Genomic DNA, 26,905 nt, shown 5'->3' with positions numbered 1-26,905 from the left:
CAAGGAGCCAGGTGGCAGAGCTAAATGCCTCAAAAAATACAGGGGGGGGGGCTGAAACTGTATTGGCCCCTAGGAGTTGGCGTGCCTGCGCTGTAAGGTAGGGCACTGTTATTATTCCCTGCCCATCTATAAGTGAGGAAGGAGGTGCCTTGAGGTTGGCAAAGTGGGGCTTAAAGGTAAAGGTAGAGGGACCCCTGACCATTAGGTCCAGTCGCAGACGACTCTGGGTTGTGGCGCTCATCTCACTTTATTGGCCGAGGGAGCCGGCATACAGCTTCCGAGTCATGTGGCCGGCATGACTAGGCCGCTTCTGGCGAACCAGAGCAGCACACGGAAATGCCGTTTAACTTCCCGCTGGAGCAGTGCCTATTTATCTACTTGCACTTCATGCTTTGGAACTGCTAGGTTGGCAGGAGCAGGGACAGAGCAACGGGAGCTCACCCCGTCACGTGGATTTGAACCTACAAGTCCTAGGCAAGTCCTAGGTTCTGTGGTTTAACCCACAGCGCCACCCGTGTCCTGCCCTGTAAGGTAGGGCACTGTTATTATTCCCCACCTATCTATAAGTGGGGAAGGAGGTGCCTTGAGGTTGGAAAGTGGGGCTTACTGAAGGCCATTACAGCATTTCTGACACAGCCCTTCCTGTTCCAGAGTCCAGCCTAAGATGGTACTTTACACTGACCTCTTTATTGACTTATCAATGCAGCCTTCTGGGTCTACTCAAAAGGAAGCCCCATGGAGTTCAATGGAACTTACGCCTAGCTAGGCGTGCACCAGATAGCCTAGGATGCAACAACATATTCCTGCTTCCCAGGCATGCAGAAGCAGCAAAAAGATAGTTAATGCAGGAACTGCTTCTGCTGGATTGTGGGAAATAATTTTTAGTGCAGGCATGGAAAGTCTGTGTTCCCCCAGATGTTGCTGGATTCCAACCCCCTGAGCCCCAGACAGGATGACCAGACAGGAGATGATGGGAGTTGAAGTCCAACATCATCTGTATGGCAACAAGTTTCCTCCACCCCTGTTTTACTGGAGGCTAAGGAGAGGGACTCTTGAGAGTCCCATGGACTGCAAGAAGATCAAACGTATCCATTCTTAAGGAAATCAGCCCTGAGTGCTCACTGGAAGGACAGATCGTGAAGCTGAGGCTCCAATACTTTGGCCACCTCATGAGAAGAGAAGACTCCCTGGAAAAGACCCTGATGTTGGGAAAGATGGAGGGCACAAGGAGAAGGGGATGGCAGAGGATGAGATGGTTGGATGGTGTTCTTGAAGCTACCAGCATGAGTTTGATCAAACTGCGGGAGGCAGTGGAGGACAGAAGTGCCTGGCGTGCTCTGGTCCATGGGATCACGAAGAGTCGGACACGACTAAACGACTAAACAACAACAACAACAAGGAGAGGGAAAGTTCTGTCTTAATTTTCAACATAGGCCATGGAGGGAATGACCTGAACATACATGAGAATTCTTTTGTTAAAAGCTGCTGTCCTTCACAAAGCACAGGAAGGCAGTGCTGAGCAGCAAGACCACAGCACTGCAGTTCAGTTCAGATTAAGCACACTCCCAATTTATTTGTACATATTTGCTCTGGTTGCTTAAGTAAATACCACCATCAATGGTTACAAGGCTAAAATGAAAATGCCCCATCTTTTTTGTAGCTCAGAAAGCAACCAAGAAATGCAGAGAGTCAATAATTTATTTCTCATGATGCCCCTTCTTTGCCTAGTAACTTCTACAAATAATACAACTGTGTGAAGTGGCATTATATACACTTAATGTATTACACACACATACACATATTAAAACGCTTTGCAGTGGGGGGAAATGCCCCTACTTCAATTGCTGCCTGAGATTTATAAAGCAGTTTGTTGTTTTCAAAATACAATGCATAGAAAATCTGAATAGTCCTTTTTCTTTTTACAAAATAACCCCTTAAATCTTCATTCGTCCACTTGATCTTGGAAGTATTCATCAAATGCAGATGATTTATCTTCCTCATTTTCCTGTTGGGGGAAAAACACACACAAACCTTTAACATTTTGAGTAGTTCAAGACAGCAAAAGATACACACGCTGTCAAAAAAAGGAAGAAACCCTGTTGTAATCTTTCCTCATGAAAATAACAACCCCGACACACACACACAAAATTTCTTATGGTCCATAATCCACAATGCATAGAAAATCTGAATAGTCCTTTTTCTTTTTACAAAATAACCCCTTAAATCTTCATTCGTCCACTTGATCTTGGAAGTATTCATCAAATGCAGATGATTTATCTTCCTCATTTTCCTGTTGGGGGAAAAACACACACAAACCTTTAACATTTTGAGTAGTTCAAGACAGCAAAAGATACACACGCTGTCAAAAAAAGGAAGAAACCCTGTTGTAATCTTTCCTCATGAAAATAACAACCCCGACACACACACACAAAATTTCTTATGGTCCATAATCCACAGTGAGGACACCAGAGTAAATATTTCTACCTGAAAATGGTGATAGGTTGTCTTTTCTTTTGTCTCTCTCACCATTTGACAAGATTTAAAGAAGATGGAGAACATACTGAATGGACCCCGAAATAAGATGCAACACCCACAATTTGGGTCAGCCTTCATTCATTGCAACCCTATACATGCATATCTGGGAATAAACTCCACTGAACAAAATGGCACTTCATGCATGAGACTGTGCTTTTTAGGGGGCAACTCAAGGTTATTCAGGTTAACCCCCCCCAATCGAACAGCAGCTAACCCTTTTCAGACTGAGGTCTACCTTGGCACAAGGTCACCCCTCCTGGGCGTGGCCAGTACTGGAGAGAGATCATATCAATGTCTACTAGCCACAATGGTTAAGGGCAGATTTGTGGTATTAATGTTCAAGGCTGGCTGAAGCCTAGCTAATGTTGCAGGAGGACCTTGGAACTTTTTACCTTTGGCTCTTTGAACTCCAGATCCTCCCCATATTGAATGGAGAAGTCTATGTGCTGCAGTACAATATTAATGCTTTCCTCATCGGAGCGATCAAATGGCAAAAAACGGACCATGCTGTAGTCGTCAATCTAAAAAAGAGGCAATAAACAGATGTGGAGAGAGTGAGTGGCAACGACTTCAAGCAGCAACAGTTAACAAGCAAAACGCTTAGCCCGAGAGTGCTTTACAAGTGGGAGAGGCAACTAATGCTGATACAGTCTGCTTTAATAGGCAATGGGCCGACAACTGTATTGTGAATCAAGCCAGGTTATGAATGACCCTTGTGTTTGCATGTCCACCTTCTTCTCTCCTCCCTTTGTCTCAATTCATTCATTGCAATAGCATCCCACAGTTCTTCCTGAGTTTTGTTAACCTCTAACACCTCTGCTTTAATTTTTTCCTCCCCCTTCTTCAATTCTTTAATCTCCATTTTATTCTTTTTAGCCCCCTCTTCCAGATTTTGTGTCCTTTTTGCCATATCTTTCATCTGGCCCTTAATTTCATTAATAGTTTTATCTATTTTTTCCACCGTCACATCTATTTTTTTATCCACTTGTTCCAATTTTGTCTCAATATTCTTTTCACTTTTATGTATTTCTGATTTAAGCTCAGATTTAAGTTCAGTAAACATCTTAATTAAATCTCCTTTAAGATCAGATTCTTGCCTAGAGCCTTTCCTTTCTACTGGTGTGCCTTCTCCTTTCTTTTGTGTATACGCCATTTCGAAACTATATATAAAAAAAATGAGTTGTACCACTAAATTTGTCCACCAGGGGGAGTTGATCAAATGTTCACTGATTATATAATTTAATGTCAATAACAATAAAAATCCACCAGGGGGCGCTCGAAACCTCTCCAATCGAATTAATTAATGCAATGGTGGTTTTGTGTCACTTAAAATAGAAACAAAAAATATAATTAAATATATTTAATTTCTTCTTTTTTTCCGCCTCTTGGATGGCCAAATCCAATGTTTGGTTATTTGTAATTGTGTCCCACTCCACCAATATATTTGTAATCCACTTCCGACTATAAAACAAAGACAAAAAAATCCAACTTTCAAAATTATAATCTTCAGGACCTTCAAATCCCCAACCTTCAGTCAGTCCCAAGCTCTCCTTTGGATAACAGATGTTATAAGTTCCCAAAAAGAAGGTTGTAACCCCCACTGCTTGTTGCAGGAAAAGACAGTAATCACAAAGGAGAAAAGAGGAATGAAAAAAGAAAAAACAAAACAAATCCCAGTTCTCTAAAGTCTCTTAAAATGGCGGTTCTTTGTTCCCTTTAGCAAAGGAAATAAAGAGGGGCGGTCTTTCTTTCTCCCTCCATCAAAGTAAAATATAAAGTACTTTTACTAAGCTCAAATCCACTGTAATCCTCAGTCCAACCAAATCAGTCACTAAAAAAAATTCTTCTCTTCCTTGTCTAAATCGTTTCAAGGGCGAGAGTAAAAATTATAAATAAGAAATGGAGTTTCAAAACTCATTGCGCAGTTCTTTTTGAAATCGAAAGTAATGTAAAACACTCCACTCCCGGGATCCTTTTTTCAACGTTCTAATGTATCTCTCAATCGAAGTAGGGGAAATAAAAATATATCTTCTACCCCCTTTTATACATCAGCACAGGGGATAGATCTTTTTTGCCGAAAACAACCCCCGTTTGTTTTTTATTCACGATTCCGTTCGCTCTGTAAATAGTCTTTGTGTGTTCTCCGGAGTTCAGAGAAGGTTGACCTCCTGTTTATCCCTTGTTTACATCAAATTAGATCCGAATCTGTTATTTTTAATCCTTTTTTATAGTTACCAATTCAATTTCTTTAATTTGGAAAGCCGATCGCTCCAGTGGGAAGGCTCGGGGCTTCGCTCCTGGAGGCTGGCAATGGCGTCCCGCTGTCGGCCCTTCTGCCCACCGTTCTCGTCTCCTCTAAAAGGGGATACCTGATGGCCAGGGGAATTGCTCTTCTGACAGCGCTGGGATCCTGATCCACTGAATCTCCTTTCAACGGTTTTTGGGGGGTTACGGCGCCCTTGTAGCACCCCCTTTTGCCTCTTTGGAGCAGGTTTCCCTCTCCCGAGGGAAAACTTGCCTGTTTCCACCTTGCGATCCGACCGGAAGTCGTTAACCACAGTTTCTTGGTGTGGATGAAACAGGAAAATTGTGAAACAGGAATCTTCCATTGTAGCTGTGGCTTAAATTAAAGCCAGAGCTGCAAAGGAAGAACTAGAAAAAACAAAAACTAGAAGCTACTGCATTGGGTTATTGCAGGTGGCAATTTTAAGGTATCAACTGCAGAGCTATAACTGTACTACTTTCCACTGCTGGATCTTAAAACACATCAACTTACCAACCCACAGATCGCCTGAGTTAGCTTCTTAAACCGTTTGCTTTTGAGCAAATCTGTAGAATCCTCCAGGGTAGAATACATGTCAGGGTCCAGATACCTGAAAGGTGTTGGTTGAAAAGTTAAACACAGCAGTTTGAGAAGATCTTCATACTAACTGTCCATTAGCTGTGCCTTATACTAGTTACTCCCCTCTCCAAAATTTCCGTTTGTGTTCCCTGACACAGGGGAAGAAGTCGATGAGGAGCTTTTGGTAGATCTCTGGGTGATTTGCAGTTAATCAGCAAGCGTTTACAACTCCCAGCAGCTAACAGAACTTTCCCCACCTAAGTCAGGCAGCTGAAATGAAGGGTGCTAGTCAAGAGCGGATTTGTGTGAATGTGTGTGAGATGGAACTGCGAGCTCAGCTCAGTTCTGATACCACAAGCAACCTGCTTGGATTCTAACTGTACATCTTTGACAAATGACTCTGCTTCAGCAGATCTTGGCGTTCTAGTAAACAAACAAACATGTAAGTAGATCCCAGAAGTTTGTCCCCGCCCTAAGCGGCAATCCAGGGCCGTTTCCCCTCACAAATAATTGTGCACAGGATCAGGTACACAAACCACTGCAAGCTGTCACAGGGCTAAGAACCCAACCCTGGACATTTTGTGAGTGGCACCAGATGTCAACCTCCACCACATGTATGAAGGTGTTCTGTATCTCCAGGTGGCTAACCTGTTGCCCTCTGGATGCCGTTGGACTCCAGCTCCCATCATTCCCAAACACTGGCTATGTTAGCTGGAGTTAGTCCAACTACCATATTTTTCGCTCTATAAGACACACTTTTCCCCTCCTAAAAAGTAAGGGGAAATGTGTGTGTGCATCTTATGGAGCGAATGCAGGCTGCGCAGCTATCCCAGAAGCCAGAACAGCAAGGGGGATCACTGCGCAGCGCTCCCTCTCGCTGTTCTAGCTTCTGGCTTAGCCCCTCAGTCCCTTCCCCCACCTCCCGGAAAAGCCCCCAAGAGCCGCACTTTCCTTGGGGAAAAGCCTGCAAGCGCCGCACACACGCGGCTCGTGAAAGGGAGCACTGAGCAGAGCCTGGTGTGCATACAGGCTCTGCTCAGCGCTCCCTTTAAAGAATTTTTTTTTCTTGCATTCCCCCTCTAAAAACTAGGTGTGTCTTATGGTCAGGTACGTCTTATGGAGTGAAAAATACGGTACATCTGAAGGGCAAGAAACTAGCCCTTTCTGCTCTTCCGATACTTTTTTTATTTTATTCATTTTTATTTTGGGGTAGGGAACATCTTCACGCCTCCCTTCCATTAATGCAGTTTCCTCCATTCATTGGAAGCTGAACTCAAGTCTTCTAGTGTGGCTGGACAGTTCTGGAAGGTGGAGCTGATGGGAGTTGGTAGGGAGAGGTTAGGAATATGCTGTCATATGCTAAGACAGGGTCATTGGTGCATTTAGCTTAGCACTGTCTACACTGACTGGCAGTGTCTGTCTAGGGTTTCAGGCAGGGGCCATTCCCAGCCTGACTGGGAGATGCCGAGAATTGAACTTGCTCGGGACTGGAAACTGCCACTCAGTCCCTTCCTTCCCAGATAGGTCTCAATTATATAAACTTTGCTATATACAAAGAAGGATGGGAATTACCATATTTTTCCATCTATAAGATGCCCCCAATTTTTGGGGACTCTGATTTAAGAAAATGGGGGAGATGGACCACCTTTATAAGACACCCCCAAATTTTGGACATTATTTTTAAGAAAAAAACCTAGTCTTATACACGGAAAAATACAGTACTTTTTTTCTCCTTCTCATCTCATTTCTTTTGCCTTTTTATTATTGCATCGCTTAACCATTAATTTTTTTCCAGTTAAGAGTCACCTTAAACACTTAGCTTTTCTGCCAAACATGTGGTAAATAGGGCAGCCTGAGCCTCATGCCAGGATATCATCCAGAGCATGATGAGGGAGGCTTTGAGATTGTGGAAGAATTGAATGTGCTGCTTCTACCTACAAACAGAGTCTTCTGTATTTGGTGGGTGGTTGTCTCTGTGGTACTCTGGGTCTGCTAGTTGTTACTGTGTTCCCCATATCTTATTTGTTTCATCTTATATTACTATTTAAGAGGATATTTTACATAACTGATATCTATGCTGCTGTATTTTGGTATTTGACTTTTATTTCCGACATTTTTAGGATGTTACAAACCACTGAGAGATTTTCTTTGAAATATGAGGCAGTGTGTAATTTTCATAAATAATAAAACATGAGATCTAGCCCCACAGCATTGAGGCAAAAAGGCCGCATTTCCACATGCTTACTTTTCAATTTCTGCTTTGGCTTTCTTGCTCAGCAAGTCCATCTTTGTCATGACATTGACTTGGGGAATCTCTAGTGATATCATTGCACTCAGGGCAGCCATGGCTCCGGAAATAAACTAGCGAGAGGGAAACACACAAAAATGAACAGAATTTGAGAAGAGATGTGAAGGTGCCCCGTTCCGAAAATGCCACCTGTTTAACCGCTGCTGCAGGGATGTCTCAGGCCAGCCATTCAGCAGGGTGAAATAGGTGGCATCTGGAGGTCGCAAGGGATAGATGAAGGCAGGGATATTGTAGAGCTGGAAAGGGTGAAGAAGAGGGCAAGCAGAAAGATCAAGGGGGTGGAGCAACTCCCCTGTGAAGAAAGCTTACAAAAATTGGTACTTTGCAGTTTAGAGAACAGGCAAGTAAGAGGATGATAATAATGATGATGTTATTATTTGTACGCTGCCCATCTGACTTATGCATGTGGAGAAAGCTGATAGAGAAAAGTTCCACACTTTCCCATAATACCAGAACCAAATGAAGCTCAATGCTGGAATATTTAGGAGACACAAAAGAAGGCAATTGTTCACAATAGTTACACTATGGCATTCACTCCCCAAAAGTGGAAGTGATGGCTATCAGCTTTAAAATGGGGTTAGGCAAATTCATGGAAGATAAGGCTATGTACTACTTCCAATATCAGAGGCGGGATAGTTCAGTTGGTTAGAACAGGGGTAGGCAACCTAAGGCCCATGGACTGGATATGGCCCAATCGCCTTCTCAATCCAGCCCGCGGACAGTCCGGGAATCAGTGTTTTTTTGTACATGAACAGAATGTGTCCTTTTATTTAAAATGCATCTCTGGGTTATTTGTGGGGCATAGGAATTTGTTCATATTTTTTTTCAAAGTATAGTCATGGTCTGAGGGACGGTGGACTGGCCCACTGCTGAAAAAGGTTGCTGACCCCTGGGTTAGAGTGTGGTGCTGATAACACCAAGGTTGCAGGTTCAATCCCCGTATGGGCAGCTGCATATTCCCAGGGGTTGGACTAGATGATTCTCAGGGTCCCCCTGTTGATTTGTAGTGTCCCAAGTGCACAGCGGAATGATGAGGAATACGTGCCAACATGCTCTATATTGCTTTATTTACATTTCAAAGCTGGTAGATTACAGAAAAACATCTTGCCTCTGTCGGAGCAGAAAAAGCATCCTCTCTCCTCTGAAGCACGGAGAGAAAAAACACTGAGAGAACAGTGAAAAACAGGAAACCAGTGTACGTCACATCCAGTCTCCCTTTCCCGTGAGAAACCCAACAGCAATGCTGTCTGTGGAATGTAAACACCTGTCTCGTGACAAGCACTTCGCTGCACAGTGAAGAGAGCAGAAACCAACACCCCCCCTTCCAACTCTATGATTCCAGTTGCTGGGAATCACATATGGAGAAGAGGGCTGCTGCTCCCAGGTCTTGCTTACAAGTCTCCTTCCCATAGGCATCTGGTAAGCCACTGTGGGAAAAGGATAGGCCTTGAGGCAAAACCAGTTGCATTGCTCTTATTTATGTTCTCATCAACTGGTGTCTGAATGGTGCAGTGAGATTTTTTGTAGCACTGGCCCAGCGGGGGGGGGGGGGGAGATTAGGGCTCCACTTGAACCAGCGCAAAGTCTTCCACTGTCCAGAAATCCAGTTGCTACAGCAATACAAGAAAGCAAGCAGCCAGATGGTTAAGACAGCAGGTTAATTTGCCTCAAGAGTCATATTTAGATGCCAAATTGTGTTAAGACTCTAAAAAGAAAAAAGGGGGGTGGCTAGATTTGTCACTTGTTGGGGGTGGGCAGAATTATAAGTTACCTTAAAGGATTCCACCATAAACTGAGAATCAACGAGAAAAACGCCACAGACGCGGAACTCCCACTGCTGAAGCTGTTCGACAAGCTGCTTCATCACTGGCAGGTGTGTGTAGAGCTCAATCTGACCTGAGGAAGGGGTCACAACTTTTAAGAAATGTATTCATTTCATGGACTTGCACCCTGCCCTTCCATAAAAGGTTCAAGGTAGCTAAACTTCTTCATTTTTTAAACAGCCAACCTATTTGAGACCAATAAAAACAACAATATGTAATTAAGAACTGAAAACAGAAATAGACAAAAATGACAGTGGCTTAAAGACAAAGGCGAAAGCAAGTGGGGCCCGGACTCAGAGCAGCAGGCATGAATTTTACCCTTATAGAGCAGGTGACATTCTAGTCACAAAAAAGCCAAATTGGGTTTCTAAAGCTCCTACACCCGCCACCACACCAGATCTTTTTCCGTTCAGGCAAGCAAGAGGAACGCTCACAATTCCACCCAGGTAAAAGCACCTAAGGAGGGTGCAGAACAGAGCTGAGGGAGGGGTTGCACTAGTGGAAGGAGGCAGGGCCTGGAGGGGCTTCCAAGGGCTCTGCTGCAAAGCAGTGGTTCCTCCCCCACAGTGTGTGTACTAGGGCTCCCCCAACTGTACTAAGCTTTTGTTTTGTTATTTTAAAATTATTTGCTCACCCGGGCAATCAAAGAGTATATAATCGTCTTCCACGTGGCCAAGACATCCTTCCAGCCAGTCAAAGTTACTTGCAAAGTATTCCATACAAAATACTAAGCCACCATTGGGGCCAAACCTTAGAGAATTGTCTTCCATGACATCGTCCACTTCAATTAATTCCCGGATATCTGAAACAAAACAAAAAAAGGGGGGGACACAACAGTTTTGCTTGATTTCTCTCTCTCTCGCGTGTGCATTATATTTTTTTATATCCTGCCTTTTCCCTGGACCAGAACTCAAGGTGGCTTACAAATAAAAATACAAAATACAAAAGGCAGGGGCGGGAAGGAGGAGGAGGAACCTCATGTCTGTAGTAAATGACTTGGGAGAAGGGTTTCTCTGTGCATGACAGTTTTAGTCAGCTGGTGAGTGGGGAAGAGAAAGGAGGAATGAGAAAGGGAAGTTGGAAGTGGGTAAAGGAAAATGTGGCATTTGGCAGAACGAGGGGGCATGTGGGAGGAAGGGGTGTGTGTGTGTATGTGTGTGTGTTAGAGAGAGTGTGTTTTAAGGCTCTTTAGATGGAGAAGAAAGCTGAAGAGAAGGAATTGGGGAGGAGGCAAGTGGAAGTGGATGGGGTTAAGGGGGCATTTGGAGTGCTGTGAAGGAGCAACAAGGAGAAATGAAGAGGAATATATCAGTGTCCGTCCCTTCTGATTGTTGTTGTTGTTAACAACAGATCTAAAATATAATAAAAACATCAATGCTTAAAAACCTCCCTAGACAGGGCTGCCTTCAGATGTTTTCTAAAAGTCAGATAGTTATTTATTTCCTTGACATCTGAAGGGAAGGCGTTCCACAGGGAGGGTGCCACAACCGAGAAGTCCCTCTGCCTGGTTCCCTGTAACTTTGCTTCTCGCAGTGAGGGAACCAGCAAAGACCCTCGGAGGATGACCTCAATGTCCAACTGTACTAAACTGTCTCCCCCTGCCATTTCTCAGCTGCCTCATATGAGAGAGATAAAGGATATGGAGCCCTCAAATATTCCTTAGTACCTTCACACAACATATTTTACTCCTGATACCATGTGTTATCTACAACATGCAGTTCCAGATTCAATGAAATGATTTAGCAGAGATATTTCATTAACAACCAAACACCTAAACATGTACATCAACAAAATATAACCTCTAACCAAACAAGCTAACTGACAGGCTTGCACTAAAGATGCTATTCATCTTAAATATACAATAACATGTATTATCATGGGTGTGTGTGCAAAAGGGGCCGCAGAATAGGAGAGTTGGCAGCATGGTAATGATAGTGGTCTGTGTACAAGTGGGAATTGAGATAAGGAAGCAGCAGGAGGGAGAAAAAAGGGGCTGAAGGTGAAAACGGGGGTGTGCAAAGGGGAGTTGTGAAAAAAAGGAGGCATGGAGGTGAAGACGAAAGTGAGAGTATTAGAAGGGCTGTAGAATAAGAGGGGGTGGTGGCTTCATAATTGGGCAGAAAAAGTGAAAAGGGTGCTCAGTAGCTGCAACATGTGGGAGGTGGAAGATTCCAGAGATTCCCATGTGAGTGGTCTGTGTGTGCAGGGAGGGGCATTGCAGAAAATACCAGCTGTTGGGGAACTTGAGTGCGAGGCTGTTATTGCACTCATCCTGTGAGAACAGAATTCAGCAAGCCTCTGCTTATCATAGAACCATTAGTTCAACCCCCTGCAATGCAGGGATCTCAACTAAAGCATCCATGACCCGCTGCATGCTTCAAGCCTTGGCCTTACCTGCCATGACATCATAGTCAAAGTGTTCTGCAGCGGGATCAAGGTTCACTACCTGGACCGAGCGATTCAGTTCTTCGCAGTGCTGGACCATGGTGGAACAGTAAGTGCTCTGGAATTTAAAAAATCCAGAGCATTAACAAACTAGCAAAAGTCACAAGGAGAGTTTCTATCAGTGGGCAGGAATCCAACATCTGAGGAGAGGAAATAATTGAGACATCTCTGCCGACAGTCTCCTTTGGAACATGGGGCAATGAACTATGACCCATTAGTCATTTGCTTTCCATAGAATAACACTGAGCACAATCTGTCTGGGTCCCTAATAGGCATGATCAGACGGTTTTACAGGAATTTTGTTTAAATTTTATGAATAGCACCATGGTTATTAATTTTACAGAGAAAATGGGTATTCTGAAAAGCTTTGAAGAAACAGCTGCCTCTACATCAGAATGTCCATGTGACAAGAACATCCAAGGCCTCATCTGTGTGTCTCTACCATGTGAGGCCAGATGGGTGAGAACTGTGGAGAAGGCTTCCTCAGTGCTGCCACCCTATTTATGGAATTCTTTCCACCAGTTTGGATTGCCTTTGGCTATCTTTTTAACACCAAGTTTGGACTTTAAAAGAAAAGATTCTAGGCATTATTATTTTTTCTAGGCAATGATATCCCTGCCAGTTTCCCCCCTTTCATTCAGTTTTATCCCTTTAAATTGTTGCTGCTCTTTCCGCTGCACTGTTTTTTTTTACCGCCAACCCCAGCCAATGAGAGTTGTGGTCCAAAACAACTGAAGAGCAGCAGCAGGAATAAGCAGCACTTAAAAACCAAAGTATACTAAGAAGCTTTTACTTTGGTAAAGTCGACTGAAAGTGGTTTTCGTCTGCCATCAATACTGTACATACAACTTTTTGGAACGGTGACTTTATGAGACTGGGTGAGACAACACCGACTTTATTTGCCAAGCTCTGTTCTGTATTCCCTTTTTGACGAACTGTTTTGTTAGCTTCTTGTTAGCTTCAATATTGTTAATTTAATAATTCGAAAATCGATTAACGAGGGGTAAAACCCCTTAAACAGGCAGAAAAAGAAGAATAAGCTTTTAAGAACATCGGTTATAAACTGAGTTGCTGTGAATAGCAAGGACGGCATTTTTGGGTAGCTGGAGAGGATAATTTAATGCAGCAGCAGCAGCCCTTCCAGAAGCCCCTTTGCAGGGCTCGAGTCAAAGTATCCACGAGGCCTCGGCCCGCACTCACCTTCCCGCTCCCCGCAGGACCCATCACCAGCTGCGCATAGCGAGGCATCTCGGCCTTCTTTCGAGCGCAGCTCCTCGAAAAGACCGAGCGCCGCTACTTTGGCCCAACGGGCCACCCGTAGCGCGCACGCGCTTCAACTTCCTGTCCTCGCGGCACCTGGCTCCATGGTCTTTACGTCACTTCCGCAGGTACGGCAAGCCCAAGGGCTCAACCGCAGCAAGTCAAACCCGATCGCTCTTCTGGAGTGTGGAAGACGGGGCGGGGCGGGGTTTTATTTCATGCCTTGGCCCCGGAGGGTTGAAAATGTGGTGGGGTTTTTGGTTGTTGTTTTTTTTGCAAATAAGGCTCCAGTCCTTAAAAGGGATTTCTGATTAAGTAAAAAATATTTTTTATTATTTATTTTGGACTCTTACTTTCTGTGATAAAACCAAACTCATGATGGTTTTAGAAATACACACACATGTATCTTTAAAAAAATGTCCTGTAAAGCCCCACAGAGCTCATCTACTCTAGGGTCAGGGAGCATCATAGGATTTCTATACTGGGCTGCAATCCTGCATCCACTTACCTGGAACTAAGTTTCATTGAACTCGACACATATTTAGAGTTGAATTAGGGAAACGGGTAAAAGGCGGATCCAGCTGATTTTAAACAGATCCTCATGGATTCATATGATTTTTTTCTTTCAAATTAAATAAAACTCCCATGATACTGTAGACCATGTCTTAGTCTGTAGGCAGCATCAAAAAAATCATGCACCCACTTTTTCGTGGTACCACAATGGCACAAAAACAGAAACACGGATCCTCATGATTTTTGCACTAGATCAGCCCGAAGTCACCATCAGATCAAAAGTGTCCAGATCAATGGAAGACAATAACACAATGAATAACCAAAGATAATTAAAGTTCATTTCGACACAGAACATTTTAACCACAATACTAAAGTCCAGCAACACGAGGCGGGGCTCGAACCGCCGCAACGCAGCCGAAGGTGGGCGGGAGAGGAGGGAGGGCGGGCTTCGCTTGAGTACGGCGGCCGGGCCGGCCCATTCCGCGCAGTCGCAGCGAAGGCGGAGCCGCTCCTAGAACGAGAGTCATCGGCAGCCCGGGCGACTCTCCGGAGGGAACCTCGCGAGAAGCGGGCGGCTCTCGCGATATCTCCCTGTCCCTACCTGAATCTGCTGCTTGCTGCTGCTGCTGCTGCTGCTGCTGCATGTGCCACTCAGGAGGGTGGGAACGGCAGGAGGAGGAACCACCGCCCCCTTCCTCCCCCCAGAGCCCGGCTGAGGGCCCCCCCTCGGGTAAGAGACGCGCCCCCCACCCGCTGGCTCCCCCTTGGCACTTGGTGGGCAAACTTCGGCTGCTGCCCAGCCCCGAGGCTGGCACGGCTCCTTCCCCCCATGACCTGCCCAGCCCCTCCCTGGCATCTCCCTTCCCCTTCCCCACCCCCCCAAAAAAGTTGGCACTTGCAGCCCTGCCTGCAACCCCTTTGGGCGACACCCCACCCGCAAACATGGCTCTGCTGGTGCCCGGCATTCAGGGCTGGGTGCTGCCCCCCACCCCACCCTGGGCAACTGTTCCGGTGCCAGCGTCCCGAAGCCCTGCAGGTGGCTGTGGAGAATTGGCCCCCACCTAAATCAGTTCCTGATGAGCTCAGTGTGAGAGAGGGGAGGTGGGCAGAAGCGACGGAGGAATGAAATGGAACCTATTATAAAGCAGTTTAGAAATATCAGACAAGAAGAAGAAGCTTAAATTGAAACCGCTTTGGTTGGTGGAATTGGCATCACTGAAGGTGCCACATAATACCCGTCCCACTTTTGTAAGAACTTTGGAACTCCCTGCCTATTGAGATCAAGCAGGCGCCTTCAGTGTACTCTTTTTGGTATCTGCTGAACACATTCTTCTTTAGACAAGCCTACCCAGATGTATAGAAAGTTGAGGTGATTTTGGTCCGTATTTTTAACCTCCATATGTTTTAAAATATGATTGTGAAATTTTCTCATTTTTGTTGTTTCATCTTTCTGTAAACCACTTTGAGGTGTTTAACAATCAAGCCATGCATAAATTTTATTAAACAAACAAACAAACAAACAAACAGATGACCTTACACAATGACGTAATGCTGTAAGTGTAGTGGCATCTGCTCAGAATTAAATCCTGTTGAATTCAATGGGGCTTACTACCAGGTAAGGGTTTAGGACTGCAACCTTATTCTGGCTCAGCCTGTTGGTTGCCTTGATTTAGACTTTAATTTCAGAGTCATAAGCTTCCTGTAGGGATATTAAAAGACAAAACAGTCCCTGTTTGCAGGCCCACAGTGTTCATTGCTTGCTTATATTCTGCTTTTCCTTTCTGAGGGAATCCCTAATAGACATGATGCAAAATGAAAAAGGAATGGAGAGGAAAGAGGAAAAGTATCAGATTTATTTACTTATAGAAAATTTATATACTGCTAATTCTCCCTCCTGTGCCCCATTGTGGCCCATTTGCTCTCTGTTCACTTTGTTTTATTGCATGATTTCTTTCTTCTATGACTTGATTTGTTGTAATGCAGTTTGGAAAATTGTTTTTATCATACTCTATTCTGCTATGGGACGTGGGTGGCGCTATGGGTTAAACCACAGAGCCTAGGACTTGCTGATCAGAAGGTTGACGGTTCGAATCCCCGTGACAGGGTGAGCTCCCGTTGCTCAGTCCCTGCTCCTGCCAACCTAGCAGTTCAAAAGCACGTCAAAGTGCAAGTAGATAAATAGGTACCGCTCCGGTGGGAAGGTAAACGGCGTTTCCGTGCTTTACGCTGGCTCCCTTGACCAGTAAAGCGAGATGAGCGCCGCAACCCCAGAGTCGGCTACAACAACAACAACAACAACAATAATTTATTATTTGTACCCCACCCATCTGGCTGGGTTCCCCCAGCCACTCTGGGCGGCTTCCAACAAAGATGAAAGATACACTAAAATGTCACATATTAAAAACTTCCCTGAACAGGGCTGCCTTCAGATGTCCGGACCTAATGGTCAGGGGTCCCTTTACCTTTACATTCTGCTTTAATACATTGTGCAAAAAGTGGTATATAGAACTTTTTATAAATAAACAAATTAAAAACCTAGCACACACCACCCAGATCCTGGCCCAAGCTCCCTCATACTGTAACAACCACACACCCCAGTGCCCAAACCTTGTTTTGCCAGGACCCTAGCTATCTTTCTTTTAACTGGTTCAGTTGCCACACACACTCCTTTTTTGGCTTACGCTTGGTATTTGTAATCAGTAATTCTTGTTCATCTCCCACCACTGTGCTTTGCCTGCCTCAAGATTGGTACCCAGATTTATAACCACCACTTTCGCATTCAGTATCTCCCCTCCTTATTCAAACTGGTACCTTGGGCTGTTCCTTAGACACACAAGTGTCAGTCCTTTGGCTTTCTCTACTGTCTCTGCCCCAAAAATTCAGATCCACCTCCCCATTCCCACATCTGTGCTTTGCTTCCTGGTGGTAGTAGCAGCAGCCACAGTAATCTCACTTTGCCTCGCACGCTTACATCTATGCTGTCATCGCTCAATACCTTCTCCCTTCACCTTCTCTTTTCGGGCCCAAATCCCGTATACAGGATTGCAGAGTAAACCAGCCATCTCTTACCACACCTTTGGTCTTGAGCAGCCTGTTGTCGGTTATTACATTAATTCAATTTATATCCTGCCCTTCCTCCTGAAGGAGGCCAGGATGGCAGTGCCATGCCAGTTGCCGCCCCTGGTTTGCGTTGGTTTCTAAGGCTGAAATATGTACTGAGCTCCTCTGCTTGTGTGATTCCTAGACTTGTGATATGGCAATGGATGCACCTGAGTCTGCACTTCTTGATTGTAAAGGAGACCAAAGGTGCCACGCGAGGCCAGACGCAGACTATCCTCTCCGAGTTCTCTACTGTGGAGGCAAGTACTAACCAAATTGTTACTGTAAATAATAACAGCCCAGGATAGTTTACAAAAGAGGGCAAGTTGCTGATTATTTAAAAAACAGAAAGGAGTCTTGTGACACTTGAGAGCCTAACTATTTTTTCACTGTGACTTTTGTATATTTGATCAGTGATTTGTATCCCCTGATTTGTACTCAGTTATGAAGTTTGCACATTTGACTAAATCGTGATTTAGCATAGTGAGGACTGGCGGCACAAAAGCCTTGGGATTATCCTCTCCCATCTCCTTCTCCCCCCCTCTCCCCAATAGTTTTTATTAAAGTTTGAAAAAAGATCTACAAAGATTAATATCAAATACCCAATAAACGATTTAAATAAAAACACAAACCAACAAGAGGAAAAGAAAAAATAAAAGGGGAAAGATAAAAGAATAGAATTTATGGAATGCCCTCCCTGGTGAGGTGCTTCTATCTTCCTCATTATGAACTTTCAAGAGGAATTTTAAAAACATTCCTGTTCACCCAGGCATTTGATCACTGAAATATACTGTTTCCTGCAACCTTGATGTTAGTAGTTGTGTGAGGGTATGTTGCTGATAGTTTTAAACAAGTATCTATTTTACTTTAATGGTTATTGTTTTTACTGCTTTGTTGTTTGCTGCCCTGGACTCCTCTCTTATTTCCTTGGTCCTTTGCTATAGCTTTGGAGGAAGTCTGTGGCATCATTTTGTCAGCTTAATGTGTAAAATGAGTAACAAAGGAAGCTGTAATATACCAAGTCAGTCCATTGGCCCATCTAATTTAGTATTACTTACACTTCCTGGAAGCAGCTGTCTAGGCGTTCAGACAGGAGGAGACACTGCTGGCCCTACCTGAAGATGCTGGCGACCTTCTGCATGCATAGCAGGTGCTTTTTTGCTAAGCCGCAGCCCCTCCTTGATTTTTCCTCAGAGAATTCCTCTTAGTAGGAATCAATAGACTATTTAGAAGTGTTTGTCTTAAATGTTAATTTTTTAAAAATATGAAAACTGCAGAGAAAACAAAGAGAAAAAACTCGCTTCTTTTTTCTTTCCACAGTCTGCTCATTGCCAACAGAGGTGAGTTGCCTTAATTTTGATTGATTTAGGCCTGGTCTACCTATGGAAGCAGTGGAATGAGGCAATTGCCTGGAGTGTGTGCCACTTCTTCCCAGGCTTGTCTGATGTTCTAGACAGTATATCAGCCCCTTGCTCTTTTCTCTCTGTGTCTTTCATCATTCTTCAACATGATGCCCTTAAGTGGTTGCTGGAATACAACTCCTATCGTCCCTGACCACTGGCCATGCTTGCTGTGGCTGATGGGAGTTGGAGTCTAACAAATACTTGGTGGGTCACAGCTCCCCCCCCCCCTTTAGATATTCTGGGTAGTCCAAGACTTTACTGATTTTGGTAGTGAGCAGTGGCAAAAAGAGAGGGGAAAATTACAATAGACACAGTGCTGTCAGTGATGTCAGGTGCAAGGACAGGTGGGCATGTTTTGCTGGACTTAATTAGACCTGCTCCTGAAGGTTCCCCACCCCTGGTTTTTAGCTTTCCCTCCCTGCACGAAAGCCTTTTAACTATATATATATATTGAATTTTACAAGGATAACAAAACATATATCAAGATTGAGCGAGTGTGAGTTATACCAGGTAGGGCATTCCACAGAGCTGCGGCCATTACTGTAAAGCAGGTGTGGGGAATCTTCAAGTCCCCCCAGATGTTGTCTAACTACAACCCTTACCATCCCTGGCCATTGGCCATGCTTGCTAGAGTTCATGGGAGTTGTAATTGAGCAACATCTGGAGGACCAAAGGTTCACCATGCATTCTGTAAAGCAGGGGTTGGCAAGGCTTACCGGGCATGGGCCGGATCACTCCCGCGGAGATCCTCTGTGGGCCGGGCCGGTGCAGCGCGACACCGGAAATCACGTCTGTGCATGTCCGTGTTGCTGGAAATCGCTTCTGTGCATGCCCAGACGCTGAAAATTGCGCCTGCGCAGAAGCGATTTTCGGCTCCCGGGCATGCGCAGAAGCAATTTCTGGTGCTGTGGACATGCGCAGACTCGATTTCTGGCGTTTGGGCATGTACAGAAGTGATTTCCGGAGCCGTGGAAGAGAGTCCCCACGTCGTTCTGCACCAGTTTAGTGCAGTGCGCAGGGACTCGCTGAGCAGGCGGCTCTGTTCAGGGACAGCTCTTGGGCCGGTTAAACGGCCTCCATGGGCCACTTCCGGCCCATGGGCCTTAGGTTGCCGACCCCTGGTGTAAAGACTCTTCCCCCTGCTGGTGGGGTGGGGAATTGGCATCAGGAGCAGAACTTCCTTTGATGGTGCTCAGGAGTGGGAGAGGCAAATATGCTGGACCCAGAGTATTTGTCAGCCCTTATTGTACAGGCACACTGTCATGAATGCTACTATTATACCCTGTGAAAATATGTGTGTGTCTGTGGAGGGGTTCCCTCACCTAACAAACTTACTCTGTGTGCTTTTTCCCCAGTATTGCGAATACATGCCGGATGTGGCAAAATGTAGGCAATGGCTAGAGAAAAATTTTCCAAATGAGTTTGCAAAACTTACTGTAGGTAAGAAGATCTCTGTACTGTTTTTAATGTGAGGTTGCAGGACAATGAAAAGGGTTCAGATGCTCCAGAGAGGATAAAATCGAGGGAAATTTTGCCACAGATATAAAAAGGAGCAGGATGTGCGTTTTTACTTGTAAACTATCTGTAATTATACTACCTGTAATTAGAACTGAGCTTAACTGCACAAAATTCTTCCAGGATAGTGTCCCTATTGCAGCAGGGGCAGGGAGACTTGTGGTATCTATGCTTTCTTTTACTAGAACTCTGAGACCCGCCAAGCAGAACCAGGTGGAAAATGCGTACACTTGGGGCTGAAAAATTATGATCACAGGAATATGTTCTGAATACCAGAACTGAACTGAATCCAGCCCTTCCACACAATCATCCAGTGATGTAACCTTTGCCAACCAGGTGCTCTTCAGATGTTGGTGGACTACTACATGCTGGGCAAGGCTGATGGGAGTTGTAGTCCAACAATATCTGAAGGGTGCCAGGTTGGTCAAGGGTGCCAGCTGCACTAATGGCTGCCTCACTTCCCTTCCAGCATTCCACATTTCATGGCATGATTTACACCCCCCAGGTAGGATAGCTATTTTATTTTGGCCATTGATGAAACATAGGGCGTCAGAAACCCTCAGTGGGCTATATCTCACTAGTAGTAACTAACTGCTTCTTTCCAAACTTCATATCCCCTTTCACTCTGGACATAATTGTGTATTACTCCTGGATTTGCTGATACATGCCTCTTGTATCCCACAACCCTCTGCTTGGATTAGCGACAGACAAAGAAGGTTTGCTAAGCACAACTAACCTGGACCAAGGCTTAAACAGATTATCTACAAGAGCTTGTGTCTTAATTAATTAGTTAGTCTTGAAGGTAGCCCAGGACTCTTGTTTTTGCTACAACAGGTCATCATGACTACTCTTCTGGAATATGTTCCACGAAACCTGTGTTACACTATCCCAAATTTCTCTTCAATTTCTAGAGAAGAGGTAGTCTTCCTTTCTATGGCGGATGCTTACTGGGGAGTAAATCCATCATTTTACTTGTATGCCACCTTTCCAAAGTTAAAACTGAAGGCGTCTTACAACATATAGGCAACCCCTGTTTTGCATGGGGGTTACATTCCGGGTCACAGTGTGTGTCTGCGGAGCGTGCGTAACCCGTTCCACCCCATTATACCCACTTTTCCTGCAACTTCTGGGTTTGCGACAGTGGGCATGTGCACAGTTGCACATTCTTTGAACACACGCAGAATGGGAGTTGCCTGCATGTAAAAATTTCATAACTACAAACATAACAAAAGTAGTCATAAGCAATAAACAAATCATCAGAAAGAATATACCGGTAATCAAACTGAACAATTTTCACATAAATAATAAAATAAAAAATAAAGCTACAAAAAATTAACAGCAGCAACTCTTCCCCCGCTAAACAATACCCCAGCCCAAGATTCTGTTCAGCTGCCTCAGCTTTTATACCTGGAGTCAGTCAGGGACCTGCCTTTCCAAGCCAGGCGAGAAGAGATCTGCAAAGGGAGGGAAGCAGGTCTTCCAGGACTTACAGCCAAGATGGTCACTGTTGATGTTCCACTGTTGTGGGAGTGTGTGTGTCTAGCTGAAGTACCATTATTTGCAAAGTCACTTTGCACTCAAATTTCTTTTCTCCCCCCCCCCCCCAGCTCAATTAATTAATACCATTTTTTCTTCATACAGAAAATTCTCCTAAACAAGAATCTGGTGTTGGAGAAGGACAAGGAACAGTGGGTGAAGAGGAAGAGAAAAAAAAGCAAAAGAGAGGCAAGGTCTAAACCAGGGGCAGGGGATTTTTTTCAGCCTGAGGGCATCATTTCCCTCATGGACACAGCCAGGGTGGTGTAGTTGTTAGAGTGTCAGGCTAGCACCTGGGAGACCAGGGCTTGAGTATGCACTTGGTCATGAAACTCATCGGGTGACCTTGGGCTAGTCAGTCACCCTCATCCTAACCTACCCTACCTCACAGGTTTGTTGTGAGAATAAAATGTGGGGGCAGAGACCTATGTACATCACCTTCAACTCCACCACCAACTCCTTGGGAGAAAAGGTGGGATATAAATGCAATAGATAAATAAATAACCTTCCAGGGTCTGCATGCTAATAGTGGGCAGGATTGGGGGGGCAGAAATGGGGGGGGGGCTAGAGGCAAGTGTGGGTCATGCAAAAGGTGTGGCTCTTAACTTTCTTAGGGTAGGCCACAGTCGAGCCACAGGAAAGTCAAATTATCACACTTTAAAGAGACATGCCTGGAGAAAGAGTGAGTGGCCTGGGGAAAAATAAGTTTTGGTATGTTTAGCCTGGAGAAGAAAAGACTAAGAGGTGATATGATAGCTGCCTTCAAATGTCTGAAGGGCTGTCACATGGGAAATGGAGCAAGCTTGTTTTCAGCTGCTCTGGAGGGTAGGACACGAACCAATGATTTCAAGTTACAAGCAAGGAGATTCTGATCAAGCATTCTGAAGAACTTCCTGATGGTAAGAGCTGTTCAGCAGTGGAACAGTCTTACCTGGGAAGGTGGTGGACTCTCCATCAATGGAGGTTTTTAAACAGCGCTTGGTTACTTGAGATTCCTGCATTTCAGGGGTTTGGACCCTTGGGGTCCCTTCCATCTCTCCAATTCTGTGATATTCCTGAGGGTCAGATGAAGAGGTCTGGAGGGCTACATTCACCTCCTGCCCACCCCAGAGGCCGGAGGTTCATCTCAGGAATTCTTGGTCTAACTAGCTGATGATTTATGAGTTTGATAGAATAGTAATAATAAGGGGAATGTTAAAGGAATAGCTGTGTCTTGGCTATTTTGTGTTGGAGTGGTGGACAGCAGTGCTGGGGGAGGGATAGGAAACTAAAAAACCCAGCCAATCCCTGACGCTTGTGTTTCTGTAGTCTGAAGAGCAAAGTGTGGGTTCTGAGGTGTTTATTGATAATGATTTTTGTTCCTAGGTGGAAGAGGTCAGATAAAACAGAAGAAGAAGACGGTACCACAAAAAGTTACGATAGCGAAAATTCCTAGAGCAAAGAAGAAATACGTTACAAGAGTGTGTGGTCTTGCAACTTTTGGTGAGTCAAGAAAGGGCCTTGTTCACATGGAGGTATCTGTGACATTTAAACAACTTTTTGCCATGCAGAGCATAGTTAAACAATGGAACTTGCTACCCCAGGAGGTAGTGATGGCTTTAGAAGAGGATTAGACAAAATAACGGAGGATAAGGCAGTCAGTGAGCCATAATGGCTTTGCTCTGCTTCTGAATACCAGTTGCTGGAAACAGCAGGAGCAGAGAGGTGGTCTTGCTTGTGGGTTTCCCAGAAGAGGCATTGTTTGGCCACTGTGAGAACAGCATCCTGGACTAGATGGGCCATTGGCCTGATCCAGCGGACTGTTGTTCTGTTCTTAGAAGAAGCAAAGATGAACTCAGTATTGTTTTATTTGTGTTCTTTTCTACAGAAATAGACCTTAAGGAAGCACAAAGGTTCTTTGCTCAGAAATTCTCCTGCGGTGCCTCAGTAACAGGAGAGGATGAAATAATCATTCAGGGGGACTTTACAGACGACATCATTGACGTCATCCAGGAAAAGTGGCCTGAGGTAAATAATTTCTCTCCCCATGTATTTCCTTCCTTATCCACTTGCATCCAATTGAACTTCTGGTCGCTGTGAACTTTTAAGTTTTGCACCACCAAGACACTTCAGGCAACATTGTCAGGTGTCTGTGAGAGGAAAAAGTGAGAGTTGGTAAGAGGAGTTGGTGGCTAAGTTAACTACAGATTTAGACTAATAACTCTGCATGATACTTTCAACAGGGTTGCCATATTTCAAAAAGTGAAAATCCAGACACAAAAGTTGCCAAAAATTTTTTGACGTTTTTGAGCTAGTTTTAAGGAACATTGCCAAAAACAATGCTGCTAACATGGGTTGCCATACAACCAGATTTTCCCAAACATTTTAGCGGTTTTTGCCCAGACACTGCTTCTGACTGCAGTATTTTGGCTATGTCCAGGAAATTCAAGATGTATGGCAACCCTCCTTTCAGGATTCTCTGGGTGTGGAGCCATCATAATTTTTTGCAGCCTAGTTGTGGTCATACATGTTCCTAGATGGGCAGCACTCCAGAGTTTCTGACTGGAAGCTCTGCCGTGTAGCTGATCCAAGCAGGGCTTGGAAGTGACTGCCAGTCAGTGGTGCTTGGCTTGCTTTGAACTCAAGCTGTGCTGCAATGATGACATGGGAGAAAGCAGTGGTGAGGGTCCTCAGTTTCCAACCTGCTGGGCTGAAGAGGCTTCCCACCCCAGCTCAAAGGAAAGGTGCTGCAACTTCTTTGTGTGTGGCCCCAGAGAGGCTTGCCAGGTGCCTCCACTGTGGTCTTTCAAGCACCAGCTGACCTTGTTACCTTAGGCCTTTTTAATTACAATCCATTGAGTGCTTTAGCATTTGCACCAACTTCTCTCTTGTTGGGTTTTATACTGATTTTAGTTGCTTTTTGATAACAGAATTTTGTATCTTGCAGGTTGATGATGATAGCATTGAAGATCTAGGAGAAGTAAAGAAGTGATGCTGTTTTTTTAAAAGAAGAAAAACAACACTGCCTTCTAACAAACACCAAGTTCTAGTCAACGTAGCCAAAGCAAGGCTTCTACGTGTGTTCGCCTGACAGCAGAACTGTTAAAGGGGCACCCTTATTACTGTTGGCATTTTCACTGTTCTGTATTGGCTGCTTATTTTCTGTTTGTGATTTTTGCCAAAGTTTAAACCTGGGGGAAGTGAGACACTCATGCCTCCGCATGAAGTAGAGACTTAAATAAAGAAGTTATTGTTCCTCCCCAAGTAAGCGGTTCCTTTTTTTCCTAACACAATTCTCAGTCCCTCATAAATACTGACGTATTCTCTCAAGGCTCAATCTACTAGGTATTTAAAGTAGACTTTAAATCTGGTTTTTGTCTTTGAGGTGCTGCAAAGCACTCTCTTTTTTGTGTCTGTGCTGCAAGAGGCTAACCCAGTTGTTCCTTCCTGGGTTTGTAGGTGCAGAGTTTGCCTTCAAGGTGCTTGGCGTTTTGCATCTGCACAGTCACTAGAAGAATTCTGGCCTTCATGGCTATGGAAAGGAACTTTTGAACATGGGTTCAAAAATCATCTTGACAGATCTGTGTTGGTTTAGGGAATGGGTAGTGTTGAGGACTTACTACATTGGCTGGCGAATCAAAAATCCACGCCACAGTAGAGTAATACCTTTAGACCAGCTAACCTGCCACAGGATATTGAGCAAGATTTGGAGTTCTCCATAACTATTGACATCACGTGGCTTTTGAAAATAGGTAATTTTGAGAGGTTTGCAGACCTGAGGAGGGCTTCCAGCAGTAAATGAATTGGGGTTTTCACACCATGATTACCCCTTCATTTCTGTCCACAGCTAGTAGAAAGAAAATGAATTATGCCAAATAAGCACTATTGCACCCCTGTTCTTGATATACAGTAGTACCTTGGTTTTCGAACGTAATCCGTTCCGGAAGATAGTTCAACTTCTGAAATGTTCAAAAACCAAGACTCAAAGGGTGGTCTGCCAATTCAATAGAGAAAATTGTGAGAAACAACAGATAACACGTAGTGGAACCCGTTCAACTTCCAAGGCACTGTTGAAAACGGAAGCATATACTTCCAGGTTTTCGGCATTCGAAAACCAAAATGTTCACCAATTGAGATGTCTGAAAACCGAGGTACTACACTATATGTTTTTGGTTCCTTTCATTTTGGATTTTTCTTGGCATGGAACTTTTGGGTGCTTTCTGGTGTTGTTTACTATAATACATGGATGTGCTTAATGATTATGTTTACAGCTGCTTAAAGCGTACAGCTGCAGTCTTTCAGTATGCCATATTTACCCACCCTGCAGAGAATAATTAATTCTCTTTACATTTGGTCTGATAAAGAGTTGTGTATGAACTGAAAGTTTGCATCCTTCTACACTGTGACCAAAAGCTGGTCAAACAAAGGATTATCTCCATCTTTAATTAGGACCTTGGAAACAAAATTTTAATATATAGATGTTGTTAATCTCTATGTTTCATTTCATTCTCATAGTAGTACAGTTTTTGGAAATTAAATTCCAAATATATTCAGGGAAAGTTGTGCGATCAAGCTGCCGTATAATACCTGAACTGTGTATTGCCTTGGACAAGCACAATTCACAGATCAGTTCTACTTTCACACCTTCCACCAGTCTGGTGAAAAATAGCTATTTGCTCTGTGACTTGAGCTATTTGGGGAGACAGCTGCTATGCTACCATGACCTGTTTAAAAATGCAGTTCTAAACAAAAGTGGGATAAATCAATTTGTTTAAGACATGTTTGTTAGGAAAGAAGTGTGTAGTGGGAAGGGGTGTGCTCTACCTGGGATGGTTTTAACACAGGAATAGGAAACCTGTGGTCCTCTGGATGTTAGGCTACAGTTCCAATCATTCTTGACCATTGGCCATGTTAGCCAAGTCTGATGGGAGTTGGATTCCAGCATCATCTGATGGGCCACAGGTTTCCCACTCCTGTTTAAAAAGATGTGGAATCGGGGGTGAATTTGTATTTGTGCTTATGGGCAAAGTGTGGATTCTGACCTGTAGCAGTCATTTTGAATTAATTTGGAGAAAAATATGGGATAAATCAGTGTGGGGTTAATGCATGTTTTAACAGGGCTTGCCTGTTAGGAATAAATTCTGATTCTGCATAAACAGCTAAAGCGTATTTGGCAGAGGAGGAAGCAAAATTCTAGTCTGCAATAGTCACTCCAGATTATGTTCTACCTCTGCTTGCGAAGGCAGCATGCCTCTGAACGCAAGAGCCTTGGCAGATGCAGCCAAGAGCCCATCTATGCCAGCATCCTTTCCTCACAGTGCCCAGCTAGGTGCCCATGGAAAGCAGGGCCTGAGTGTGACAGGATGCTCCACTGCTGTGTTTTACAGCAACTGGTATTCATAAGCATGCTCTGAATACTAGTTACTGGGAATCTAAAGTGGGCTTCCCATGGGCCTGTGGTTGGCCACTGTAAGAACAGTGTGCTGGCCTAGATGGGCTCTTGGCTGCATCCACCAGGGCTTTATTTTGTTTTTACTAATTAAACAGGAGTACAATCCAGTGTGAGGTAAAGGTAAAGGTACCCCTGCCCGTACGGGCCAGTCGTGTCCGACTCTAGGGTTGTGCGCTCATCTCACTTAAGAGGCCG

General features: G+C 44.4%; 2 protein-coding genes across 3 annotated transcripts; one reads left to right on the top strand and one right to left on the bottom strand.

The window, feature by feature from the left end:
* Positions 1 to 1,547: 1,547 nt before the first annotated feature.
* On the bottom strand, positions 1,548 to 13,313 carry GPN3 (GPN-loop GTPase 3). The gene is made up of 8 exons (XM_079956222.1): positions 13,154 to 13,313; positions 11,903 to 12,011; positions 10,143 to 10,310; positions 9,457 to 9,581; positions 7,623 to 7,738; positions 5,312 to 5,408; positions 2,928 to 3,056; positions 1,548 to 2,290 (listed from the first exon to the last, which is right to left on the bottom strand). Exons 1-8 carry the CDS (start codon positions 13,199 to 13,201, stop codon positions 2,228 to 2,230), a joined length of 855 nt encoding a protein of 284 aa, XP_079812348.1. The 5' UTR covers positions 13,202 to 13,313; the 3' UTR covers positions 1,548 to 2,227.
* A 939-nt stretch (positions 13,314 to 14,252) lies between these two features.
* Positions 14,253 to 24,517, top strand: DENR (density regulated re-initiation and release factor). 2 transcript variants are annotated; one of them, XM_079957371.1, is made up of 8 exons: positions 14,253 to 14,456; positions 16,971 to 17,085; positions 18,146 to 18,165; positions 19,584 to 19,668; positions 21,385 to 21,468; positions 22,645 to 22,761; positions 23,147 to 23,286; positions 24,206 to 24,517. In XM_079957371.1, exons 2-8 carry the CDS (start codon positions 16,980 to 16,982, stop codon positions 24,248 to 24,250), a joined length of 597 nt encoding a protein of 198 aa, XP_079813497.1. In that variant the 5' UTR covers positions 14,253 to 14,456; positions 16,971 to 16,979; the 3' UTR covers positions 24,251 to 24,517. The 2 variants fall into 2 exon arrangements, with proteins under 2 accessions (XP_079813497.1, XP_079813498.1); XM_079957372.1 differs by lacking the exon at positions 18,146 to 18,165 and having other exon boundaries at positions 14,254 to 14,456.
* The last annotated feature ends 2,388 nt before the right edge of the window (positions 24,518 to 26,905 follow it).

The sequence above is a fragment of the Podarcis cretensis genome (assembly GCF_951804945.1).
Source record: "Podarcis cretensis genome assembly, chromosome: 16".
NCBI lineage: Eukaryota > Metazoa > Chordata > Lepidosauria > Squamata > Lacertidae > Podarcis > Podarcis cretensis.
This window is presented reverse-complemented; position numbering and strand designations above follow the sequence as displayed.